This window comes from Euprymna scolopes, chromosome 7 (assembly GCF_053919585.1).
Source record: "Euprymna scolopes isolate OS-2025 chromosome 7, ASM5391958v1, whole genome shotgun sequence".
Lineage (NCBI taxonomy): Eukaryota > Metazoa > Mollusca > Cephalopoda > Sepiida > Sepiolidae > Euprymna > Euprymna scolopes.
The window spans coordinates 6,270,816-6,295,459 of NC_136488.1; the positions used below are offsets into that span (position 1 = coordinate 6,270,816).

A 24,644-nucleotide genomic window follows, 5' to 3' on the forward strand; every position below is an offset into this window, starting at 1 on the left:
ACTTATGTTTGATGTGATACAAGGTCGGTTTAACATTGGGACAAAACTCAATGCTTTTTCCATTTCATATATATATATATATATATATATATATATATATATATATATATATACACACACACAAGGGACATTTCCAAAAATAATATATATATATATATATATATATATATATATATATATATATATATATATATATATATAATAGAAAAATCTTATTGAACATCATTTCAAACCTTTAAAAAATTCATTCAAAACCTGTAAAAAAGGTATACAGAATTTTTAATTATTTGACAAGGAGTACAAATAAACTCGAAAAATCTTATTCCACGGAGTTTCAAAAAATGCAATGCTTCTCATCAGAGGAAACAGGTTTGCAAAATAGACAGTAAATTTTGCAGATAAGGGCATTAAAAGAAACGACAAAAGATGAATTGAATCATATTGGCATAAAAATGTTTTTAACAGTTTGTGAAAGTTTATAAAGTTTCATAATGATTGCATGATGAAAGCAGAAACAGGGAGAAAGTTGAAGTATAAAAGGATATGCTTAAAACCCACTGAATAAGGAGGTAAAATCCAGGAAGGACAGGTCAAATCCAGTAAAGTCCATTGAGGATCCATAAGAATAGGAAACACACACACACATATATGTGCGTGTATGTGTGTGTGTTTGCGTGCGTGTGAGCGTGTGTGTGGGGGGTGTAAAAAGCTTATTGTTAGGCAATACATTTTGTATATATGCATTTCTAGAGTGCTTGGTACTAATGTATTTATTAATATATTTGTTCCAGAATTCTATTGTTCTGTTATAAAGTATATAATTATGAAATAGATTTAACTTTTGAAATATCAATCAATGGCCATACGAGAAGAAATGTTAAGAAAATTTGCTTCATATTTAAGAGTTCTGTTATTGTAATAAAAATAGATGGATTCAATTTCTAAGTTCTATTAAAAATTGTCAACTTAACATTATCTAAAATATTTTTATTGCAGCCCTTAACAAGGTGGAGACTCTGAACATTGTTAGTTTTTGGTGTCAGAGCTTATATCATGGTTTCAATGTTCCCTCAAACAAATCTCGAACAATTATTCTAACATAAAAGACTATGAGAATGAGGAACATTTAATCTTACCTGTAGTGGATCCACTTCTTTAAAGTATGGCTTGCTTCTAGCTGGGTCATCTCCAAAAAATACTGCAAAAAATAATTTCCATGTTGTAATTTTATTACTAAACATCCTTTCTATTCGAACAGCACATGACGACCTTTCTTTTCCAAGTCCTAAACAGAAATTGACTTTTAACTCTATAGTCACATGATTAAGACAGACTTATTTACTCTGACATCCTTGGCAAAGGTGAGCCTGAGGTCAACACATATCAATCACACTCAAGTAAACTTTGAGGGAATACCATTGCTAACGATTGCTGCAGAGCTGCAGATGAGTCTGCATAACATAACAAAGCAAAGCCAAGTTTCCAGACTAGCTAAGAAAGCAAAAAAATGGGGTGACAAAATAAATACATAACAAATAAATGTTACCAAAAGCAAGATATTTACTATTCTACCTACCTGAATAAGTTTTTTGTATGTTAACTCATGTAAGTGTTTTTTTTTTTTGTTTTTTTTTTTACGTAGAAATACATGTACTGTAAAGCTTGTTGAGTTAGAACGAAAACGAAATCATGATCTATTTTGAGTCCTGATAGTCTTGAAAATTGCTCAAAAATCGATGATTAAACAAAATACTGCTAGGACATTACATTTCCACACGACTGCTGACATTTATTGGATTTGTTTATATCAATATTTTGTTTGATTTTCGAGCGATTATCGAGGCCTAACTATAAGTCTAACTGAACCATCGTTTTGTTTTTCATTCTAACTCTAGCTTTACATTAAAAAATAACAAAAACACTTTAAAATAAGTTAAAACACATAACACCTTATCCAGGTAGGTATAAAAAGTAACTTAGCTTGCCTTTGGTAACAATTATTTGTTGTATATTTATTTTCTTCACTTCTTTTTTGTTTTGTTGGCTATTCTGGAAAATATCTCCAAATTCACTTTGTTTATTTTAATTTTTTGAGTATATATTTATGAATGTTAATGCAAATCCATTATAAGCAGTTTCTTCTCGAGTATTGTATAGTGAAATTTATTTCTGCAGTGTCATTGAAGATGTACTACTCTGTACAGGGATTGAACTGTGGCCTCCTGATCATAACTTTTTTATTTGATACTGTTACGGCACCAAATATTCATATATGTTACGTAGTTGGTGTTAATATATTCGTATATGTTTCGTTGTTCTTATTTAGTGTTCTTGTTTGTATTAGAAAGTCCCAGAGTGATAGACAGTCTTAGGAGAGATTAGAGTCTTAGGAGTGTTCATGTTGTAAGAGATGGAGACATTAACAAGTATATATAAAGAGAGAGACACTTGTACATTTTTATAAACACAAAGTTCATATTAATACAATTTCACTTTACCTTTGTTTTTGTGATGATGATTTTCACAAAGTTCTTATAACATAAATGTACAATACCTTTTCTGTTGAATAACAACACGAAGATGCAGATAAAAAAAAATGAAGATGTTCTTTTTATTATTCCATATGACCGGTCAATGGCTTTGCATCCAGGAATTCAAGTCTTACATGATTTCTTCTTCTAACCTCACTTCCAAGGTTCCATGTCAGCTCTCTCTCTCTCTCTTCTCCCCGACTCTGATCTGACTCTCTTCTGACTCTCGTCTCACTCTCCCTAACCATCTTCGAACTCTTTCCTATATTGAGAAATCACATGTATGTCTGATCAACGTGACCATAACTCACGTGTTATCAACATGCGCGATTTGCACGTTTTTTAAACCATTTCTGACGACTAGGAAATTTCCCATTCTCCTTGTTGTTTTACAAAGGAATTTAACCTACTTCTCTAATTTTGTGACCCATATTTTATTATGCATTCTTTCTAAGAATGTGAATAGTTTTCAACCAAATTTGTATTTATTAAATATTTTAAAAGACTTAGTTCTGGAGGCTTCAACACCAAACAGTGTTCTTGGTTCAAGTGGCATCTCCGTGGAACCAACTACCCAATGAGGCCGTAAACGTTGTAAACCAGCCCACACTTCAAGGCAGCCTTGGACAGATGCTGGTCGGACCTCCACGTTTTCCCCCCTGTATAGTTTCTCTTTGTACGTAGCCCCCTAGATTACCACTGAATTTTTCCCATTGTAAATGGCAATCGCTTGTGCGTTTCTTCTTTGCCAATTGAATAAAAAAGATGTGAAATTCCTAACAGAATGCACTGATAACGTTAGTATGCCAAGTTTAAATCCAGTCGGTTTAATAGCACCATTTAATTATATATTTTGCCAACGCTCACGTGGTTTCTCTAATAACTATGCAGAAGGTTGCATCTTTGCAAATGTACTATAATGCACAATGACTACAAAGAAGTTGTGAGAAAAATGGAAACATGATTGTTGTGAATTAAATGGTCACCAAGTGCTAAATTCATAAAAAATCTGGTGTGAATGAAAACAACATATTCATATACAAAAACAAATCTGTTTAACGAAAGAAATTTCGTCTTGGCAGAATGAAATGTTACTATCTATTTATGTCCCCACTCCACTACAGACTGAATGTCTTCTTCTAAGGTTTCAACCATTGCCTTAAAAATGTGTTTATTCGTTTTTCCCTAAGTGTCTATCATAGTGTTATGCCATTAGCAAATATACGCATCTCAGAGACAATTTTATCAGAGAGATCATTTATGTAATTCATGAATAATAAAGGTCCAAAAATCGATCCCTGTGACACACCTGCGTTTATAACATGTTGTTTTGACGTACGACCATCAAGAACAACCTGGATTTTCTCTTGTCTAAAAGGATTTGGATATATTAAAAATTCGTTCAATAATACAATAATGATTTACTTTTCATGAGAAGACTTTTGTGCCAGATGTTATCAAAATCCTTAGATATATTTCGGGATAAAACAACATATTCACATGTACAGTTCTGACTGAAAATATTTGGAATGAGTAAATCGTTCGTTTAGAAAAGATGTAAGCAATAAAATACCAGGTTGTTCTCGATGGCGTATACAGGAGAATCACATTGATACGCAGGTTCTCGTCTGATCAGCAAAATTAAACAACGATTAGCATGGCCAGTGTCAGATGGGTAACCATTTGGAAATGCTAGGCGCTATATGTAGGAGGACATCAACACCTCCCTACAAAAAACAGCAAAAACCTAATTTTGTAATCTCCCTTTAACTGGAATATAGATGCGACTGGGGACCGTTTGTGAACTTAATATTCTCTTGAAACTTCCTCCTCTGGGGAGAGCTGGTTCAACCTTCCCCTAGGGTGAATGCATCATCATCATCATCATCATCATCATCATCATCATCATCATCATCATCACCATCACCATCATCACCATCATCATCATCATCATCATCATCTGTAAGGTGTAGAAGGCTCAGTCAATCCCGGGCAATGCCTGGTCACCTTACTAGTAAATACGTTTCATATGTTCCCATTTACTTGCTCTCCATGAGGGTAGAGTTAGACACAAGCTCGGCTTTTTATGTGGGGAAAATCCAGCTCCCCCGAAAGGGGCACTCTGGATAGGAACAAAAATAAAAATTCTCAGTCATGAAGGATTTCTCCTCCACTTACCGAGGACAGAAAAGGTGAAGTAACATCAAAACAAATACTACAATACGGTCTTGGCCCAGTCAAATGTTATTAAGAATTTTAAGGTGAAAAACATATCTTTATATGAATGTCTTAGAAACATGGCTTTGAAGGTATTATGTCTGTTTATTAAAAATGTCAAATGTCATAAAGACGTTTCCACAAACTTTTGCCAAATTTTTTAAAAAGTATTGATATTCATTGTTGTATAAAAAGGAGATTGTGACGATTATTACAAGATCCAAGTTTAAATATCAGATTTGAACCCACATTCACATGGATGTAAATAGCATGTTTCTTTACATGGACCGTTGCATTTTTTTTTTTTTTTTTTTTTTGCTAAATAAATTTGATTTGTTTTATTTATGGAAAATGATGCAGTCATCTTAACAGTTCCCAACTACTGCCACATCCATCTTCTCTGCCAAAGAACTATTAGAACATCATCAATTCAGAAAATGCTCTGTAGCAATATAAACGCAAAGCATTATTGTTTTTTAATTTTTCAGATGAGGGTTGGCTATTCATATTATTTGGATTCTTCAGACTACTGTTCTCATCTTGAGTGTTATTTTCATAATGTTTCAGTCGATGTGACCTCTGACCCCCGAGTTGAAGTCATATGTAATTTGCAATTGTATTTTAAGTATCGTCCGTATACTTTTCTGGATGTTGAAGGCTTAATCATCAGAATATAATTGTGAATTACTTAAGACTTTAATCTGCCATGGCTGACGAAATGAGAGCATGCTACTTTCGGTGATTAAATAAAAGTTTTATTTGAAATTTTGTGCAGATTCCCGAGTTCGACGGAAAAGTTTGACATAATACACATGAAGAAGGTTGGAAGTTTCATCGACTGAAAAGTTGTCAAAATAACTCTCAAGATGAGAACAGTAGTCCGAAAAATCCAAATAATACGAAATATGACTGTTGTTAGAATTTCTTGAACATTAATCGAATCAATGAAATCAAAGAATGTAAGATTTACTATGAAATGAAAGTAAGTCTGACGTCCTTCCATTTTGTGTCGGATTAAGAATATTGGTTGCTATTAGTTAAGAGATTGAATGAACTCACAATTATTAGCGTTTAATTTGTATGGAAGATAAACAACATTGTCACAAAAATACAACCCCCCCCACTCCTCAAAAAAAAAACAAAAAAAAACAGTGCAATTAAAACAATTGTAGCAAAAATGTGTATTTCTTAGTAATTATAGTGGTATGTCCTGTGAAATATTACTGGTGTAAAATGTAAATTATTTAGATTTTTGCAACTACTGTTCTTATTGGTGATGTTATTGCTAGTTCTGTCAGCCATGACTAAGTAGTAGTCTTAAGGGATTCTTAATTAATTCTTGGTATCACCTGAGGATTGAACTTTCCACCCAACATAACATAACTGTGCCAACGCACAATTTAATAACAGAATGCAAATCTACTTACTTGCTTCCCCTATAAGGATAGAGTAATAGATAAGGTGGATTTTTAATACAGAGACAATCCAACTCCCTCAAAAAGGGGGACTCTGGATTGTGATAACCATAAAAATTGTCTAAAACCAATTTTAAGTTCCTGTTGGTTTTGGTTTGCTGATTTATGACAATCAATCCTTGTTTGATTTTTTTTTCACTCACGTTCACCCCAAACAAGGCATATCGCCACTTGGATGTAAAGGGCTACTATTTGAGACGATGCTTAGGAAAGATCAACAAGATGTTGGTTTACATTATACTTAAACTTTTGCATATAAGTATAGTCAAGGAAGTAGGTAGCAGGAAGGGAATTCCAAAGCTTAGTTGTTTAAGGGAAGAAATTATTAGAGTAGAAAGCTTTCTTGCAATTTGGGACCTAAACATTAAAGGGGTGTGATTTTGTTGCTAAGCAGGTTTGTCGGAGGTATGTATGCCGATGAGGCACAAGTGCAATAAGTTCATCACAGCACATTCCATTAAAATATTTGTAAAACAGGCAACATTGCAACGATAGGACAGGGGTTGGAGCTTAGTTGAGTGGAACCTATTAAATTGAAAACTCTTTTTGGACCCTATTCAAGAGGGAGACACTAGTAGTAGATGTACCAGCCCAAATGTAGCAACTCTACTCCATGCATGGGCGAATGGTGGCTTTGTAGAGCTACAGAATACTCTCAGGTGTGGGTAGTCTTCTAGCACAGTAGAGGGAACCCACCTTCGCAATGTCCTCAATGTATGTATAACATTTTCTTTTTTACAAAACAGTCCGTGATTCCTGATTGGATGTGTAGTGATTGTTTTACAGTCTGTTTCCTCTTCGAATTCTGCGCAATTGCTTTGAAGTATTGCCACTGATATTGGCTGCTGTAAGTGATTATTATAGTGGAACAGTGCATTTATCCTTGTCTAATTATGTGCAATTAATGAATTGCATTGTTGATATAATTACTTGTGCCTTATGAAATTGGATCAGTTGAAATATGTTCCATTTTGCATTACTGGGTTAGATAGGCCAAAATTAGAAAAGCAAAAAGATACTCCCATATTTGTTACATTATAAAACATTTACTGGTTAGTATGATGAAAAGGTGATTACATAATTTATACACTAGGCATACCCATAATGCATTGCATCAAAACAATTAATGCAGACGCTAATTGTTGCTTGATTCCATTAAAAATTAAATTAACTGTGATATACGAGGTGCCTTCAATAAGTTTCCAGACTTTTTTCGTCTGCACACTTCTATTGATAGGACACACATGAAACTCTAGTCCCCTTCGAAGTAATCTCCTCCAGCTACAATGCACTTGTTGTACTGTACCAACAACTACTGGAAGGTCTCGTGGAAGTTCTCTTATGTGAGCATGCCAATGACCCTTGTCACAGTCTCTTTCATCTCCTCAATTGTCTTTAAGGTTTTCCTTGAGCTTAGGGAATAAGCAAAAGTCACAGGTAGCAAGGTCTGGACAAGGGAAGGGGGCTGTCTTGATTCCCATGAATCTTCTCAGAGGACCCATGGGATAAACTTTGCACAAATCTTCTGCATCTTCAGTTCCTCACAAATAATTGTGTACAGTTCCCACACTGATATCAAACTGTGCCATTATTGTCTCTAGACACACGACAGTCCTTATCGATGAAATTCTTTATTTGATCAATCAATTCTGGTGTTCTGACTTCCATACTTCTCCCACACCTCTCATTATCCCTGCCATCCTTGAATCTCTTATGCCACTCAACAACTGATACTCGATTCATGCAACATGGTTCAAAAGCAGATTGAAGCATTCAATACGTTTTTGTGGCATTTTTTAGTTTAAAACAGAATTTTATAGCATATCCTTCTTCTAAATTATTCTCACGTACAGATTGCATTTTTGAAATTCGCAGCTGTGACAATCAGGCTTTAGTAGGATGTATTCCAATTTCTGCTGCAGCTGTTCATTTGAACCTTAAATCACAAAAACTGGACAGTCGGGGTCTTCAGAGCTAAGTTAAACAATTCTTATCCATAACTGTTAATCTATTTTTGTCTTAATAATGCCTACATTTGTGTATTATAAATATATATATATATATATATATATACATATATATATGTATATATATATATATATATATATATATATATATATATATATATATATATATATATATATTTTCTTATTGCAGTTTGGACTTAAAACTCGAAACATCTTAACTTTACTTATCCTGTTTTGCTATTTTTCTTGTTTTTAAATCTTTTTTGTCAAATATGCCTGCTACTACTCTAAACCAGTCCTTAAATGATATTCTCCAATCCAAAACTATAAGCCGACTTTTTTTTTTTTTTTAAATGGAGAGTAGATAATGCAGTGGATGTGTTATCGGCAGCTCCAGTAACTATCGCTTCTCATTTTCTGTCCTTCAGTCCTCATTTCAAATGAGTGATTTTTCTGATAAAGGGTGAAGAAAAAGCTGCTTCCCAGGTTGGCAGTACTTCGTGAATAGTAGTCTGAGATGTCGCAAATTTTCTGTCTCTATGTCTATCCTTGCGGCCATGTCACTAGTAAGGGTGCTGGAGGTAAACGTTTTCATCTGGGCTGACGTTAACTGCCTGATAGTCAGGGACCCGAACCTTGGATAAACCACAAAGGAGGCTGTCCTATCAGCAGGTGCAAAGTACTGGGGCTGCTGTATTGCCATTTGGTGAATGGATTCTGAACCATGCAGTAGTCTCTGGCGGGGCCCCTCGATGCCATACTAGTGGGTAATTGTCACGGCTTTATCTTATGTGCTACAAAAAAAAAAAAATTCCTGTCTTTTCTCTCTTACTTTCCCTCTCTGTACTGCTCTGACCAAGTATGCTGACCTGTTCCACAAATCCTCAACATGAAATATCTCAAAAAAGAAAACACGAATAAACCTAGAACCCCATCCTCCTATGTAGACCCCTCTTACCATGTCTCCTTCTCCAACGTCAGAGGTCTACGTTCCAACCTTCCAGAGGTTGAAACCCAATTACAGGAGACAAAACTAGACAGATTTCTAAGCAAAACTGGCATAGGGCCGACCACCTCCCTAGATGAATTCATAATTAAAGGATACTCTAACTTAACACCTAAATCTGACCCCCAAGATCGCCATAGGCAAGGAATATATGCCTGCATTAAAGATGGCTTCCCGTGTGGCAGGGATATCTCCAGAGAAGACCCTAATTTACCTTATATGTGCTTTCGGGTTGCACTTGCTTACACCACCACATTTATATTTGCCCTCTATCGCCCCCACAACAGTGGAGTTACTATCTTTAAGAGTATATCTGAGAAAATTGACCACATCCTGTCTGCTCATCCCGTGGCTAACATTCATATTGGCGGTGACTTCAATGTCCATAATGTGGAATGGCTGACCCACTCAAATAAGACAGATGATGAAATGGGGTTCAGTCATGATTTTGCCATTGCCCATGACCTCACTCAGATTGTTTGCAAGCCCACCCGTGTGCCCGATACTACTGGTCAGTACGCAAGCCTTCTAGACCTTTTTCTCTCGACTTCCCCTGAGCTATGCTCATGTGGCGTTCTATCACCTCTGGGATCCTCCGACCACTCCATTGTATCAGTTAAGATAAAAATGAAATATAATAAGTCTACAAACGTACCCCTCCACCATACTGTATACTAATAGTCTGTGGCTGACTGGGATAGCTTCCATACATTCATATCTGATCTACCTCTGCATCCCATGTTTAAAAAGGAAGTGCCCTCTATAGTATCAGACCTGACCGAATGGTTACTTGGAGGCATTGACCACTTCATACCATCCAAAAAATTCCAACAAAAACCTAACAGCCAGCCATGGTTCTCCCCTGAATGTGCTGCTGCTATCGTGTACAGAAATCACTTTTTCCATAGCTACCAACGTAATAGATGCACTGAGACTAAAGCTGCTTTCAGGACCGCCAGCAACCACTGTAAAAGAGTAATAAAAAATGCAAGAGAGCTATATGCTCAATCCGTTAAATCCAAAGTAGCTGAGCAGCGGCTTGGTTCCCACCAGTTCTGGCAAATAGCAAATAGGATCCTGAACAGAAGTGTGCATTCTATCCCAACCATTATCAATAGACCAGAGGTCATCTCGTCAGCATCCGACAAGGCCAAACTATTTGCCAAGAACTTTGCAGCAAATTCTACCCTATGCGACGAAGGCCATCAACTCCCCATATTTCCTCCTACAACACACAACACGCTAGGTAACATACAAATAGTTGTGCCTGAAGTCGCCAAGCTAATCAAGAACCTTGATTCCAGTAAAGCAACTAGCTCTGACGGGATTCCAATTATAGTGTTACAAAAGCTACAACCAGAACTTGGCTCCATACTTACCAAACTGTTTAAGCGTTGCCTTAAGGCGAAGTGCTTTTCAACACCCTGGAAAACCTCATCAGTATGCTCTGTATTTAAGAATTCAGGTGATAAGCCATCTCCCATTCAATACAGACCAATAAGTCTCCTGTGTGTCATGAGTAAGTTGCTGGAATCCATATTAAATAGAGAAGTAATCAACCACCTTAGCAGACATAACCTTCTTAGTGACACACAATATGGTTTCCGTTCTGCTAGATCTACAGCAGACGTGCTAACGGTTATATCTCATAGAATTAGTGAATCTCTCGAGAAAGGCTTAATTTCTAGGGCAATTGCTCTTGACATATCAAAGGCCTTCAATAAGGTATGGCATAAAGGCCTACTTCACAAGATTTCCAGCTACGGTATGACTGGAAATGTTTTCTCTATCATTAAATCATTTCTCTCCGATAGGCTCATAAGAGTAGTGGTTGATCGGCAGTATTAATGCTGGAGTCCCTCAAGGGTCCAACTCTCTTCTTGATCTACATCAATGATCTCCCAAAACACATACTAAAATCATTCTTTGACATCTATGCTGATGACACGACTATCTATGGCAACACATCAAAGGCCGTAAATGACCAAGTTCTCTAGGATCCTCTCTCCTCAGATCTTGAGCGCGTGATACAGTGGGGGAAGAGGTGGCTGGTTACCTTTAATGCATCTAAGACCAAGCTCCTATCATTACATCATAAACGCTCTGATCCCCATCTTGGCATGGGTTGAAATGAATGGCTCTCGTCTAGGGGAAGCCCGATTTTTTGATAAGCTTCTGGGTTTGACCTTTACTCCTGATCTGAAATGGAACACATACATCAAGTGTGTGGCCAATGTCACTGGGAAAATGGTGGGATCCTTCTACCGCTCCATAAGATATCTCACTAATGATGCAATTCTCTATCTGTATAAAAGCCAAGTACGTCCAAGGATGGAATACTGCTGTGCCACATCTGGGCAGGATCTGCTAAAAACAGCCTATCCTGCCTTGACAGAGTACAAAATAGACTTCGTGGTTTGGTGGGGGATGCCCTTTTCTCTTCCCTGTTGCGAGCCTGTCTCTGTTTTATCATTATTTCTTGGCAAGTGCTCGTCTGTGCTCCAATCTCTGGTCTCTCTCGCCAATCTTTCACGAAAAACACCCGACTAGCTGAAACCACTGTCAATAATTTTCCCCACTCTTTATGCGTGCTTAAATCAAAATGTAGATTCCATGAACAAAGCTTCTTTCTTAGAAATGCACGCCTGTGGAACTCTCTGCCGCTTGCCTGTTTCCACCCCCAACTTCAGCTTGGATGTCTTCAAGTCCAACACAAACAAATTCCTGATGAACCGCCCCCTTAAGTAATGACGCTTTATCAAATCTCCAATACTAACTATTACTACGCTACTATCCTATTGATTACTGTACACACAATAACCCTTATCCCCGAGTGGCTTCTGGGCCTTGATAAGTGGTGACCTCCATGTAAAAAAAAAAAAAAAAAAAGTCACCGTAAGATGTATTGCAATAATATACTGAATATTAACAATATTGGATAATATTAAATGCCTGTACAAAAAAAGTCTGGAAACTTACTGAAGGCATCTCGTTCATGTCTCTCAAAATTTCCAGTACTCTCCACCTCTTTTGATAACCTTGGCAAATGATTCTGCATTATCACAACAGCTATTTACCATTGATTTACTAATAGCAACAACCATTGATTTTTGGGTGGCAATAAACTTCCCTCAGGTCCCAGCACTCTTTACACTTATCCAATGGAGGTCTGGTTAGTGCTCTCTCTTCTCAGTTCTTCTATTCTTGATGAGCCTTCATGATTATTTTATTTGGTATCAGCCAATGCTGATGCCTTTTCTTTTGGTAGTAGTAGTCTTAAGGAATTCTCAAATAAGTGTGGGCGGGGGGGGGGATATTTTTTATAATATTTCTGTCAGTTTCAGTTCCCTTGGGTTCACATGCTGTTTCTTCCATCTTTTTCTTTTTTTGCAGTTTTCATATGGTTGGTTAGTGTTAGTAGCTTATGTGACTTGGTTTCTGCATTTGAGGGTTTTCCTTAAGATTTCAATTGTTTTAATTATTATCGTCTCTCGTATCGTCTCAGTCTTCCCCTTGATTCCAATTTTTCCCAGTCTTTTTTCCATCGTTTTCGAGACTATCCATAGCGTTCCTGCAATTATTAGTATTAAACTTACTTTTTTCATGGTTCACAATCCTTTTGATTCGTTGGCAAGTTGTGTGTGTGTGTGTGTGTGTGTGTGTGTGTGTGTGTGTGTGTGTGTGTGTGTGTGTGTGTGTGCATGTGTGTGTGTGCGTGTGTGTGTGTGTGTGTGAGGACACTTTTCAACCTATACACCCCATTAATTTTTAATCTACCTACTTAAAATTTAGGATATAGCTTATTCAGACATGTGAAAAACCTTTTTAATCGAATTTTATCCAGAAAAAGGGCTGGTAAATGATCAAAAATTAAAAAAATTGGTACTTGGGAGTCCTTGGGTTTTATCTGTTGGTCAACTGCTTATGAATGCGCGCGCATCCGTGGCTGTGAAACATGACAACTTCTTTATATCAAGAATATCTAGGTTGGAAAACGCTTTGTAAAGGATGTGTCAAGCTGGTCTAATGGCTATCATACTTGAATCACTCTTTAGGTTTTGGTTTCGATTTCTGCTCAAGTATATGTTTTTTACTTACAAGAAGTGAACTATTATTATTATTATTATTATTATTATTATTATTATTATTTACTCACTATGAGTAGTAACAAACGACATCATCGAAGATTGCTCTTTGAGAACAACTTGTGGTGTTTTTAGTGACAACAAGTCTCCTCACATTTCCAGTACTCTCCACATCTTTCGATAACCTTTGCAGATGAATTTGCATTATTGTAACAGCCTACTGATTTCTCGTTGGCGGTGACCATTTGTCTTCACTGGAACTTGGGTGGCAATAAATTTCACTTTTTTTCTATACTAATCCTTTTTTTTTTTTTTTTACACGGTGGTCACCATTTATCAAGGCCCGGAAGCCACTCAGGGATAAGGGTTATTGCAAGTACAGTACATTAGTGTGGAGATTTGATGAAGTGTTTACTTAAGGGAGCGGTTCATTTGGAATTTGTTTACGTTGGACTTGAAGACATCCAAGTTGTAGTCAGGTGGGAAGCAGGCAGACGGAACAGAGTTCCACAGGCGTGCAGTTCTAAGAAAGAAGCTTTGTTCATGGAATCTACGTTTTGATTAAGGCACAGATAAAGAGTGGGGGAAATTTTTCACAGTGGATTCAGCTAGACGGGTGTTTTTCGTGAAAGATTGGCGAAGGGGGACCAGAGATTGGAGTTCAGACGAGTACCTGCTATGGAAATAACGATAAAACAAGGATAGGCTCGCAACGTCTCTTCTGTGGGAGAGAGGTTGCAGGGTAGAGAAAAGGGCATCCCCCACTAAGCCACAAAGTCTATTTTGTACTCTGTCAAGGCAGGATAGGCTTTTTTTAGCAGCTCCTGCCCAGATATGGCAGCAGTACTCCATCCTTGAACGTACTTGGCATTTATATAGATAGAGAATTGCATCATTAGTGAGATATCTTCTGGAGCGGTAGAAGGATTCCACCATCTTTCCAGCGACCTTGGCAACAGACTTGATGTACGTGCTCCATTTCAGATCAGGAGTAAAGGACAAACCCAGAAGCTTGTCAAAACACGGGGCTTCTCCTAGATGAGAGCCATCCATTTCAATTGATGCCAGATGGGGATCAGAGCGTTGATGATGTAAAGATAGGAGTTTGGTTTTAGATGCATTAAAGGTAACCAGCCACGTCTTCCCCCACTGAACCACGCGCTCGAGATCAGAGGAGAGAGAATCAGAGAGAACTTTGTCATTTACAGCCTTTGATGTGTTGCCGTAGATGGTCGTGTCATCAGCATAGAAGTCAAAGAATGATTTAAGTATGTGTTTTGGGAGGTCATTGATGTAGATCAGGAAGAGAGTTGAGCCCAGGATTGACCCTTGAGGGACTCCAGCATTAATACTGCAGGCCTCTGATTTTTGTCCATCGACCGCTACTCTTATGAGCCTATCGGAGAGAAATGATTTAATGATTGAGGAAACATTTCCAGTCATACCGTAGCTGGAAATCTTGTAAAGTAGGCCCTTATGCCATACCATAAGGCCTTTGATATGTCAAGAGCAATTGCCCTAGAAAGGAAGCCTTTGTCAAGAGATTCACTAATCCTGTGAGATATAATCCTTAATTTATGGAGCTCAATATAATTACAGAGCATATAACAAACAATTGACAAAAGTCTATATTCTAAATTTCATGATGTTGACCATCTTACAATTTATTCCTTTAATTATGTTGACATTTACAATTCTTGACAGTAACTTTTTTGTAGCGCAAAATCATTCATTTAATTATTATATCAATAAATGAATCTATTTTGCCCTTAACTCATCAGAAGAAATAGCCACTAATAATCAATCAACATAAAATAAAATGCATGATTACAAAATCTGAAAATTGGAAGAGAAGTTGCAATTACTTTTTATTTTATTTTTTATTACACCATTTTTATATATATATATATATATATATATATATATATATATAGTAAGTTATAAAATATATATGGCGATTAAGCTACACTGAATATTCTGCGTTTCATCCACTATGGCGATTAAGCTACATTGAATATTCTGCGTTTCATCCACTCTAGGATTCCTCAGGCTTATGCGCCTATGTCTAAGGAGTCCTAGAGTGGATGAAATGCGGAATATTCAGTGTAGCTTAATCGCCATATATATTTTATAACTTACTAACTAGCTCTACATACGTATTGAGCACTTTTGAAGTAAATACTTAAAGTTTGCACATAAATTTATATTTTTGTATATTAATTTTATGTGAGTAAATGAAGTAGTTATATATATGTGTGTGTTCATGGGGAAATATGCTTTTCCAATTATATTTCACCTTTCATTTATACCAATCGTGTAATTTATGAAGCTCAATGTAATTACAGAGCATATATTATTGATGAAAATTCAAAGATGTAAGAAATTGAAAAATGATTGCAACTTCTCTTCCAATTTCGGATTTTGTAATCATGCCCTTATTCCTATATTTTCTTTTTAAAGTTGATAAAGTCCTTAAATTAAAAAATTGACATGAAAATTACATGAATGATTCTGTTCTATGAAACAGGTGCTGTCAAAAAATTGTGCATTTCAACATACTTAAAGAAAGAAACAGTGAGATCGTCAACATCTTGGAATATAGAGTTTAGTCATTATATATATATATATATATATATATATATATATATATATATATATATATATATATATATATATATATATATATATATATATATATATTCCAGGTTGAAAATATTCTAAAGATTAGAATCATTGAAGTCCAACAAGGGTCGTTGACAGTGCTCAATCCAAGAGAGCAAATTTATAGTTTTTATTTTTTTATGTAAATACAGTCATATCTTGTTATGATGCGCAAAGTGTTTCAATTATTATTGATCTGATCAGGCAAAAAAAAAAATTCTGAAAACCTTTTTCTAATTTTAGAGGAGAAAATATTCTGCCATGTCTAATGTATAGCATTGTTTACTTATATATATATATATATTAATGTTTTTAAAATATATTATATATTTTAAAAATATTATATCTTATAAATAATAAAAATAATACATATACCATGTGAGGGTACCAAATTGGTTAAAGGAAAAATTATTCCCAACTCACATTTAGGTAAAAATGCATTTTCATAAATAATTGAATTCATTCAAAACATATCGCTAAAACAAAAACAAACAACATCTCTCTCTCTCTCTCTCTCTCTCTCTATATATATATATATATATATATATATATATATATATATATAAGGTTGAATGAAGATCAACAATATTCCACCCTCTCATACTTTATTGTCATCGAAATCGGTGAAATCGCCCATTTTTTCAATCAAAATGGATTGATTCTCTGTTCTAGTCAGGGACCCTCCTCTGCCCCCCCCCCGCTGTGTACGAAGAGGAAGCTTCTCATGCCTCCCTGTCTACAAAACATTGTCTAATTAGGAGATGGTTATTGTCGTTGCTCTGTTTGTCACACTCTGCCTTCACAATCGTCACTTGACGGATCTGTAGCAGAGCAATTCCAGACATCTTGTAGACAGATGGTCGTTTTCAGGTTGCTGGTAATCGTCTTGCATGCCTTGTTGACATAGAGATGATTTTTTTTTAAAATTTATATGGGCATCAAGGCCAAGAGGGCACTCGAGGATAAGTTAAAGACATGTAGCAAACTTTCCTGTGGCATCCCTGTTAATCTTTTGAGAGACCAGTTGTTACACTACACCTATATCTGCCAAAAAAATACTCAAATACTATTTGGCAGTTAACTTAAAGGACCTTTTCAGAGCAGGCCAGAAGAAATAATAAATTTCCTAAAACATGCTAATCTCCACAACAAAACACATAAAATAAAAACAGATTTAAAAACCTTAAAAACAAAACCAAATAAACTTTTTCTTAGCATTAAATGATCCACAGAGGAAAACTTGGATGCTTACTTGGCACAGTCCGCGAGTGTGTAAGGACTCTCTGTACAGAGGTTTGTCAGAATAACCTAGCATGAGGATGAGAATAATCTCTGTATTTATAAAAGTGTGTGTTGTGTGCGTGTGTGACGACACTTCTCAACCTATATATGCAACACGTTTTTGATCTAGGGACTTAAAATTTGGTATAAAGTGTATTCAGATATACATACTATTGACTAATTCGCAAAGCAACAAGATCTCATTGTTTTACTGTTGAGGTCCTCTAAATGCCGGAAATCCTTCTACTCTAATAATTTCTTCCCTTGGATTGTTAAACTTCTGAATTCCCTCTCTATCTCCTGCTTCCTTGACTGTACTGCAGAAGCTTAAATGTAATTTTCCATTTTGTTAGATACAATCTCGAATCGTAGCCCCTTATGTCCCAGTGGCAATTTGCTTGTTTGGGGATGAACAAGAGTAAGAATGTTAGATGGGGAGTATGAGGGGATATATAAAACAGCCCATGGATATAGGTGTAAATGACAAAGAAATCACGTTTTAGCGTAGCGCGATGTGAAGGGTGCTATTGATCTCTGAGTACTAACTGAACCTAAAATTGAACACTGAAACAAAAACTAAAATTTAAAAATGATATAAAGGTCTTCTTTTTTTTTCTTTTTTACAAGGTAGTCACTACTTATCAAGGCCCTGAAGCCACTCGGGCATAAGGGTTATTGCGTGTACAGTAATCAATGGGATAGTATCGTAGTAATCGTTAGTATTGGAGATTTGATAAAGTGTCTTACTTAAGGGGGTGATTCTACTTCACAAGATTTCTAGAAATCTCCTCTCAATTATTGAATCCTTTCTCTCTGTTAGATTTAAAAGAGTAAATTTCAATGGTCAGAAATCAGAAACTCATAGTATAAACGCTGGCGTTCGTCAGGGTTCCATTCGAGCCCAATTCTCTTCCTGACCTTCATCAATGATCTTCCAAATCACATTCTTAAATCATTCATAGACATTTATGCAGACCATCTATGGCAACACCCCAAAGGCCAGCAACGTATCAAGATCTTTCTGATTCTCTCTGTTCTGACTTTGAGCATGTGGAGCAATGAGGAAAAATTTTATTGCAACTTTTGATCACAAATGCTCTGATTACCACCTGGCCACAATTGAATTGAATGGCTCTCATTTTAAGGAAGCACCATGCTATGACAAGCTTCTGGGACTGACTTTCACTCACGATCTGGAATTGAACACGCACATCAAATCTGTTGGTAAGGTTGCCAGGAAAATGGTTCAATCATCTACCGCTCCAGTAGGTATCTCAATTAATCCTTTACTTGTAAAAGAGCCATAAAAGTTCTAAGGTGGAGTTCTGTTGCCACATCTGGTGAGCAGCTGCTCAGAGAATTCTTTCCTGCCTGGATAGGGTACAAAACCAATTTCGAAATCTAGTTAGCAAGGACCTTTAATTTTCTCTACCTTGTTACCTCTTTCTCACAGAAGAGACGTTGCGAGCCTATCGCTGCTCTATTGTTATTTTCATGGAAGGTGCTCAACTGAGCTTCATGCTCTGGTCCTCCCCTGTAAGGCATTTGCGGCAAACATCTAACAAGCTACAAACACCATCGGCAATTTCCCTTGTTCTGTATATGTGAATCTAAATCTAAATGAAAATTCCATGAGCAGAGTTTCTTTCCTAGAACTACTTGCCTGTGGAACACAATACTGCAGAGCTGCTTCCCAGCTGATGATAACATGGTTGCTTTCAAATCTAACATAAACAGCTTTTTGACGAGCCGCCCTCGAAAATATATTTATTTATCCAATTTACACCATCATCGATCATCACTTTTTTGTTACGATTTATTTTGAAATGTTCAGTTTTTTATTTCTTATTTTACTTTTATTTTGAAAGTGTTCAGTTTTTTATTTCTTATTTTACTTTTATTTTGAAAGTGTTCAGTTTTTTATTTCTTATTTTACTTTTATTTTGAAAGTGTTCAGTTTTTTATTTCTTATTTTACTTTTATTTTGAAAGTGTTCAGTTTTTTATTTCTTATTTTACTTTTATTTTGAAAGTGTTCAGTTTTTTATTTCTTATTTTACTTTTATTTTGAAAGTGTTCAGTTTTTTATTTCTTATTTTACTTTTATTTTGAAAGTGTTCAGTTTTTTATTTCTTATTTTACTTTTATTTTGAAAGTGTTCAGTTTTTTATTTCTTATTTTACTTTTATTTTGAAAGTGTTCAGTTTTTTATTTCTTATTTTACTTTTATTTTGAAAGTGTTCAGTTTTTTATTTCTTATTTTACTTTTATTTTGAAAGTGTTCAGTTTTTTATTTCTTATTTTACTTTTATTTTGAAAGTGTTCAGTTTTTTATTTCTTATTTTACTTTTATTTACTCCAAACAAGGCATATTGCCACTTTGATGTAAGGAGCATATTTACAGGCACACTATGTAAGGCGTTGCACAACAAGATATTTGTTCATATTACATTTAGATTTCTGCATGTTCATACAGTCTGGGAAGCAGAAAACAAAGAGATAATTATATAGTCTAGCAGTCAACAATGAAGAGGTGAGATTTTGCTGCAAAAAAACAAGGATGCAATGTTGTGGCAATGGAACACACATTGATAAGGTAGGATCGAACCTCTTTGTTGGATCCTGTTAAAAAGGGAGAGGTTATGGCTGATGCACTAATCAGTGGTTGAGAAGATTTCTTGTAATTGTTTAATGAAAGAAGCTTAGTCTTAGTAGCATTAAATGTTACCATCCATTTTCGTCCCCATTCCACTAGACTGGAGATCATTTCCTAAAGTTTCAGCCATTGCCTTGGTTATGTGTACATTCGTTTTAGCCTCATGTCTATTACAGAGTGAAGTATCATTAGCAAATATACCCATCTCGGGCACAATTTTATTAGGAAAGTTGTGTATCAGTTGTGAAAAAGTGTGATGTCCACAAATCATAATAAACAAATGAAATTTTTTTTTTTAAGTGATTATTTGTTCTCACAAATAAATAAAAGCCTTAGTTTTGCTACATAATCAGTTGTTGTTAGCGAGTTGGACCTAATGAAGTTGAAAACTATGTAGAATGACGCTCTGGCCATTTCAAGTTTAAATCCAACCGATTCCATAGCACGACTTTCACTTATAGATATTGGCAATCTTCATATACCTCACATATCCACACTAATTACCTCATGATCATAGTGTTTTCTCTTTTAACAAAAATATAGGATGATCCCTAAATAAAAAAAAAAAACAGACGCACACAAACTTTATTGAATTTTATCACTTTTATAAAATTTCCATAAACTTTTTATGATAATTCTTCAAAGTTATCTTGATTGATTTGCATAAAATTCATCTTCATCTAAAATATGCTCCAAATGTTGGAGGCAAACTCGTACGTGCCATCACTGAGTTCCACGCAGCATCGATGTTTCATTCTTTTCTAACATATCTAACACTCTCCTACCCGAATACGTGCGTTTAGAATTAAGATTTTGCACAGTTCCAAATTTTGGAAAGCAATCAAACAAAAGTATTTTTTTTTTTTTTTTTTTTACACAGTGATCACCACTTATCAAGGCCCGGAAGCCACTCAGGGATAAGGGTTATTGCAAGTACATTAAGTTAGTGAGGAGATTTGATGAAGTGTTTACTTAAGGGGGCGGTTCATTCAGAATTTGTTTACATTGGACTTGAAGACATCCAAGTTGTAGTCCGGAGGGAAGCAGGCAGACGGAACAGAGTTCCACAGGCGTGCAGTTCTAAGAAAGAAGCTTTGTTCATGGAATCCGCGTTTTGATTTAGGCACAGATATAGAGTGGGGGAAATTTTTCACAGTGGATTCAGCTAGACGGGTGTTTTTCGTGAAAGATTGGCGAGGGGGGACCAGAGATTGGAGTTCAGACGAGCATCTGCCATGGAAATAACGATAAAACAAAGACAGGCTCGCAACGTCTCTTCTGTGGGAGAGAGGTTGCAGGGTAATAAGTATTGTAAAAACATTTCCTTTTCAGAGTATTTTCAAGTTAGATTCAGTTTTTTCCGATATTTTTGTTTATTAAAACGTTAGAATAACTTTTAAAATTTAGTAATCAAGCAATAAAATTAATTTTTACTTGATTAAATAATTCGAAATAAAAGAAAACATTTTTGTTTTAATTTAATTTTTATTGTGCAATAATTTATATCAGTTTGAAATATTTTACAAAAAATATTGACCATTTTGGTAAAAAAAACAACAAAAAAAACCCACTGATATCAGCCCACTGCTACAAATTCAGAATAGGGCCATGTAAGCAATAACAAGCAAAAATAGTTCAGGGAGACATATCTTACAGGAGAACCCATTTTTATTCAACAAAAAAAATACTAATTTTTATTTTCTATTTTTCAACCTGTGTGAATTATTTACTAATTTTCTCTTTTCTCTTTTTCAACCTAGGTGTGGATTACTGCTGGAGATTAGTATCTCCAAGTCTATTCCATGAGTGAGGGATCCCTATTACAATGGAAGGAATGGACATGTTGAGGTTACATATGATGGAGAAATGTACTGGTGCTCAGAAGAGGAAACAGATGTCTCGCCGTTATCAACCACGACCAAAACTAATGTTTGATGATGACGATGATGATGCTACTCCACTAAATCTCTCCATTAACGACTCTAATAATTCTCATTCGATTTCATCTGCAAATACAGTTAAAAGGGAAACCCAAGACAATTTGGCATTCTCAAAGGTTTTGATGACTAAAAGGCCACCTAGCACAAACTCTGCTGTGATCACTGGTAACCACTCTGTCGGACATGAATGCCTGAAACCTTGGAGTGAAAATGGCTGTGATATTTCTACAAGGATTTCTTCGGGTGAATCTCCAAGGAATTCTCTTCAATACTCTCAAACCAACGACTCTTCTAAAGAGATTCCGAAATATCGGAAACCACATAAGCACACCATTGAATCCTTGCTGGAAGAAGAGAAACCACATCAAAAATCGGATATTTTCCCCCACAGTCCGGATATTCCTCAGAAATTTGATAGTTATGCTGTCAGCACAGACCACCATAGCAAAAAGCTAACGGTGATCTTACAGAAGATCACGCCTCAAAATGACAGCAAAAAATTGATGAAGGTATCCGAGGTGGTCAACTCCGTACCAGTTCCGATTACTGGACCGACTACTATTTCACTCGATGAAGAAACAAAGACCTCTCGCTATGAGACCCGGGGGCACAATCGTAAAATGATTCACCCCATTTTGTATTTCAGTGATTCAGATGACGATGAGTTTCCCCCCGTCTGGAATTCACGACGAGGTAAGAAACGTAGAAAAAGAAGCCTTCCTAAGCTAACCGGAATAAAGAAAAGGCCAATCCTCTTGAAGACAGATATTCCAAAGAGAAGACCGAGAAAACCTTTAGAGTCACCAAGAAGGAAGTTGCGAAAAAGAAGTGAATTTAGACTACGACCCTGCATCAAACTGCCAAAGATAATAAAGGCTCATTGCAAAATTTGTGATAAATCTTTTCCGACAATAAGTACGATGAAGAAACATTTGCTCATCAAACATCATCTTTCTTCGCATTCACGGCTGGTTATCAGCAAATGGCTTTGTAGCCACTATGGCTACTTGCAGTATTTCTACAAAATGATGGCTGTTTATCACCTGCCCGACTTTAGGAAGCAGTACACATGTCTCAAGTGCCAAAGAATATTCAAGCGCTATAGTATTCTTCGCCTGCACTGTAGGAGGGTTCACCTAATGGGCAAGCCGGCATCTCTAGCCACCCGTCTACGCTCAAGCCGATTCTATCGAAAGAAGCTATTAATGCCATACTGGAAGAGTCAATACAAAAGGGAGTACAAGAAGCGTGGCCGTAAGCCGAAGCCACCCTATCTGAAAGGTTACAAGAAACGAGAATTCCGTTGTCCAATTTGCCTCAAGTACATTGCGTCCAACAAGACCCTCGTGGTGCACCTTTTACGTGTGCACTCCTTGAAAGAAGACGAAATCTCTTGTAGTGTCCTGCAGAATTTGAAGTGTGTGGAAACCGACTGCAATTATGAAGGGAAGTCTTTGAAGTCACTGTCGGATCATGCCCGTCAACTTCATCCGAGTGTACGACATTTTTGTCCTTACTGTAATCGGGGATTCTACCTAGAATTTCTGCGAGATAAGCATGTGCTTATGAAGCATAAGTACCGTGAACAGCTTTTGAAGTTTGCCTGTAACCATTGTGGAAAACGCTATCTACGCCGATGTCATCTGAGGATGCACCAGTATTCAAAGCACTCCATACCACACAATGTCCAAGTAAGCAACTTTCTTTTATTCTCTTTGCAATTACAAAATCTTTACAATTTTGAAATTGGTCTACAGATTTGAAACTTGATATGTAGGGGATTTGGACTTGTGGAACAAATTTGATTTGGTTTTTCGCTGACAAAAATAGCTTCTAAGGGGTCTAAAAAGAAAAAAATTAGAACTTGGCAGGCACAAATCGACTAAACATATATCTTCTATGCATGTTTAAACATACATTTATACATGAAACAATGGTATTTTTAAGGTTTTGATATTCATATGGACTTAATATGATAACCAATAATGTTGGAGAGCTGTATATTTCAGTTTCGATTCTAGCTAATGGCACCTAAGTCATTTTTTTTTACACTTTTGAAATCGCTAATATATATTGGGTAAAATATAATAATCAATAGGCTCTATAATAATAAATATGAAATCTGCATAAATTAAAATACCATATTTAAGTGTATTTTATGACCAGACAATGCTGGTCGGCTTGCAAGTAAAAGGATAATTTTTTATCTGTTTTATTTCTTTAATAAAAACTTTTTTTTTTATTGAGATTGTCGGACTGATTTCCTCATCTTGGTTGTTATAGTCACAACGTTTCGGCCGTTTTGCCCTCCGGCCTTCATCAGGTGTTTTGTATCGAACTGGGGAAACGTTTGTTAGGAGTCTCGAACCCAACCCTTTATTATTATTACAGGGGTACCGTGTTCGGACTCCAGCTAGGCTCTGGGACATAGTTGCTGATTCTCTTTTGAATGTTACTTTTCACTGCCTTCGTTCAGGATTGAACTCGGCACCTTTGGGTAACTGTAAACTTTGATACAACGTCTAGGACCACTCGGCCATATGTCACTAGGGTTCGAGACTCCTAACAAACGTTTCCCCAGTTCGATACAAAACACCTGATGAAGGCCGGAGAGCAAAACGGCCGAAACGTTGTGACTATAACAACCAAAATGAGGAAGTCAGTCCGACAATCTCAATGAATGAAAACAACTCATCTGAAAAATAGACAAAAAAAAAAAAAAAATACAGGCAAAAAAAAAAATACAGACAAAAAACATTTTTGATGTCCAATAATAAAATGACTTGCTGGCTTATCTCAAATTGTTTCCAGTTGTCCTGGACTTCT

General features: G+C 36.0%; 1 protein-coding gene across 4 annotated transcripts in view; it reads left to right on the forward strand.

Moving 5' to 3' along the window:
- The window catches only part of LOC145279597 (uncharacterized), a 318,995-nt gene that overhangs the window by 260,184 nt on the left and 34,167 nt on the right, over positions 1–24,644 (forward strand). For all 4 annotated transcript variants that reach the window (XM_080130761.1, XM_080130760.1, XM_080130762.1 and 1 more), the window contains one exon: positions 21,639–23,509. In XM_080130761.1, coding sequence (XP_079986887.1) covers positions 21,704–23,509 — 1,806 coding nt within the window. In that variant the 5' untranslated portion in view covers positions 21,639–21,703. The remainder of the gene's footprint in view (positions 1–21,638; positions 23,510–24,644) is intronic.